This window comes from Fulmarus glacialis, unplaced genomic scaffold (assembly GCF_000690835.1).
Source record: "Fulmarus glacialis isolate BGI_N327 unplaced genomic scaffold, ASM69083v1 scaffold26941, whole genome shotgun sequence".
NCBI lineage: Eukaryota > Metazoa > Chordata > Aves > Procellariiformes > Procellariidae > Fulmarus > Fulmarus glacialis.
The window spans coordinates 60060-62878 of record NW_009191330.1 but is presented as its reverse complement, the minus strand read 5'-3'; the positions used below and the strand labels follow the sequence as shown (position 1 = coordinate 62878).

General features: G+C 39.2%; 1 protein-coding gene across 1 annotated transcript in view; it reads left to right on the top strand.

The window, feature by feature from the left end:
- The window catches only part of TEKT5 (tektin 5), a 27888-nt gene extending 26796 nt beyond the window's left edge, over positions 1 to 1092 (top strand). Inside the window, exon 7 of the mRNA XM_009586665.1 lies at positions 879 to 1092. Coding sequence (XP_009584960.1) covers positions 879 to 1092 — 214 coding nt within the window. The remainder of the gene's footprint in view (positions 1 to 878) is intronic.
- Positions 1093 to 2819: the final 1727 nt, after the last annotated feature.

The window sequence follows — 2819 nt, the reverse complement described above, 5'->3', positions numbered from 1 at the left end:
AAATGAACCACTTCTTTGTAACACGTAAATGTTATCTGAGTTTGCTGTTTATTTAAAAGGAAGTGCTGATGTTGGCACTTGTTCTCTGTGTGTGCTGCCAACTTTGTAGTTGAAGGGATTAGACAGAAAACAAATTAATAAAGTCTAGTTTTTCTGTGCTGAAACAACTGGGACTAACCCAAAACAAGTTAAAGTAGGTTCTGGAAAAATCAATCTTTCTTATAGTCTATAGTGCACTGAGCAATTAATAGAACATTAGACAAAACACAAAGTTGACAGTATTAAAGAGAGTTTACCAGCTCAGTGACTATACAAGAAGATTTGCCACATCTCCATTGATAAGCCACTGGAAGAAATGTGGCTAATAACAGCTCACAGAAAATCTTGATTTCAGAGCTCCACATTCAATGGTTATTCTGGCAAGTCATTCTTGTACCAATTAACAGGCTTCTGCGCCAAATCTAGACCGTTTAACACATCCTGCTGCACAAGTTTAAGCTATCATGAACTACACCAACACTCTCCAGTAACATCCATCCCAAACGTATTCTATAGGACCATATGTAAGTGCTCAACACAGCCATGCTAGCCCTAGAGAGGCTACACAAATGAGAGGCTGCAAGCGAAGAAGATAGCAATTAGAAAGATATATCAAAGCAGAGTGGCTTAATCTGCAGTTGAAGGTCAACGCAAACAACAAATCATCACTCCTTATAGGTGCTATGCAAGCCAGTTTGACAAATAGGTTTCATACTAATTCAGTCGAAGACAGCTGTTCAAATCCTGCCTGAAAGCATGACCTGTCCACTGTCAAAAAAGGAATGTGGTGAGGGACTGCTAAAGCTATGTGAACAACCTGTCCCCTCCTCTTTTTCCAGGCTTGTCACTGAAGTTTACACTATAGATGACACCTTACAGACCTTAAAGCAACGTCTGCAAGAAGCCCATGATACTCTGCAGATGCTGATCCTCAACAAATCAAAGCTGGAACATGAAATTTCTGTGAAGGCAAACTCCTTCTTCATTGACAAGATGTGCATGGACGTGCGCAAAGTCTTCCCCAGCACCCCACGGCTCATTGGCTACACTTGAATAGTAACCTTTGCTATCTTAGTGCATGATATAAAAATTGCAAAGGTTGCAAATATTTCCTCAAGGAAATAATCATTATTCTGTGTTCTCAAATAATGAAGTCCTATAGAAATAAACTAATGAAAGTTAGTCATGCCTCTTTCTTTGAACAACCTCGTATTCTCAGCTGTAGCTGCTACTAATTCAAATAGAATTAGTAGACTTATTCTAACAGAATCAGACCATACTAAAATAACCAGACAAATATTGCAAGACGTGGTGTAGTTACTAGCTACAGAAAACGTTAGACTGAAACGCCATACTTCTCAACAGAATTAGTACAATACAAGATTTAACTGTTCAGGATAATGTGCCATCTGTGTTTCAGTCTTTGTCTGGAAAAGTCCAGTTTAAATGCTTCCTCAATCCTTATACTCTCCTCCTGTCTAGCAATGCTAGATTTGGTGTTTGGAATTAGAGGAGGTTGAACAAACTTGATCCACAGAAGCTGAAGGGCAATTTCAGTGCAACCACTTCAGGTACACATGTAGCCTGTATTCACTGAGAGGGAATCTTTCCCTCTCTACCTCTTTTTTTCTTTTTAATTTCACTTTTCATATAATTCAGTATGAAGGTTTGTCTATTTATATGAACTATGTGACTGATGTAATATTTGCCTAAGCCCAAAAGGTCTTAACTATTTAGAAATATGTACTATCTATCATTTGATCTCAAATGACTTCATGAGCAAAGACAGTACCATTGCTCTATTGTGACTAGTGAGAAAGTTAAGAGAAAGTGGGAATGAAACCAGCGTACAGGAACTGGATGTGCTTAAAATGCACTGAAATTGTCCTTCAGTCTGTAAGTCAAGATTGCTCAGCTTTCTAGTTCTCAATGGAGCACTACTCCCTGTGGTGGAGAGAAGGATGGAATGGGCTTTGAGATCTGACTTTTCTGGATGACAGTTTAAACACATTAACAGTGCAGTAATCCTAGTAAAGGATCTGAGAAAGAACTAGTTCACCATTAGTTTTAACTACTGGTAAAGCAGTCTGACTGTTTTGGACAAAATGGAGTAGTAATGTTTTACTGTTATTTGTGGTTTTTTTCCTGGATTTACTGACACTCATTTACAGAGTAACCAACAAACTCCAATTTTAATAACTGAGCTGTTTTCCTGCTACCTCAGGGTCCTCTCTACAGGACAGCTCTAGGAACACACAAAACGCATTTTATACTGGACCAAAGCCAAATCCAAAACAATGCTAGATTTGAAAGTCTCCTGAATAAACTGGCTCTGTTCCTTATCCTTTGTTTTGTGTGGGTGGTGGCTTAATCTAGCTACCAATAAAAGTAACATTGCCGAGGCACGCCGAGCTGAGCGGTGCTGATATTTCCTTGCGAGTTCACCTCAGTTTTCACTGAGCATGGCTGTGGCCATTTGACACTCAGTTTCTCTCCTTCAGTTAAAAGAGTAGTATCTCCCAGCGATTGTCTGGAGTTTTTACTATTTACATAGTGATATCTTTTTAAAGATTTAAAATCATGGGGAACCACTTTGGAACACACGATTGGAAAGTGACATCCAGGCCTGCTTCTGATACTCATTAAACCCATCTCACGTTGACTATTCTGCATCTTTATTTTCTAAATGAGGATAATGCCATAGTCATGCTGCACATGACTATGGACAGGGCAGGCTGCTCCATCCAGCAAGCTGATGCCAAATGGTGGCTTTTTGGGAA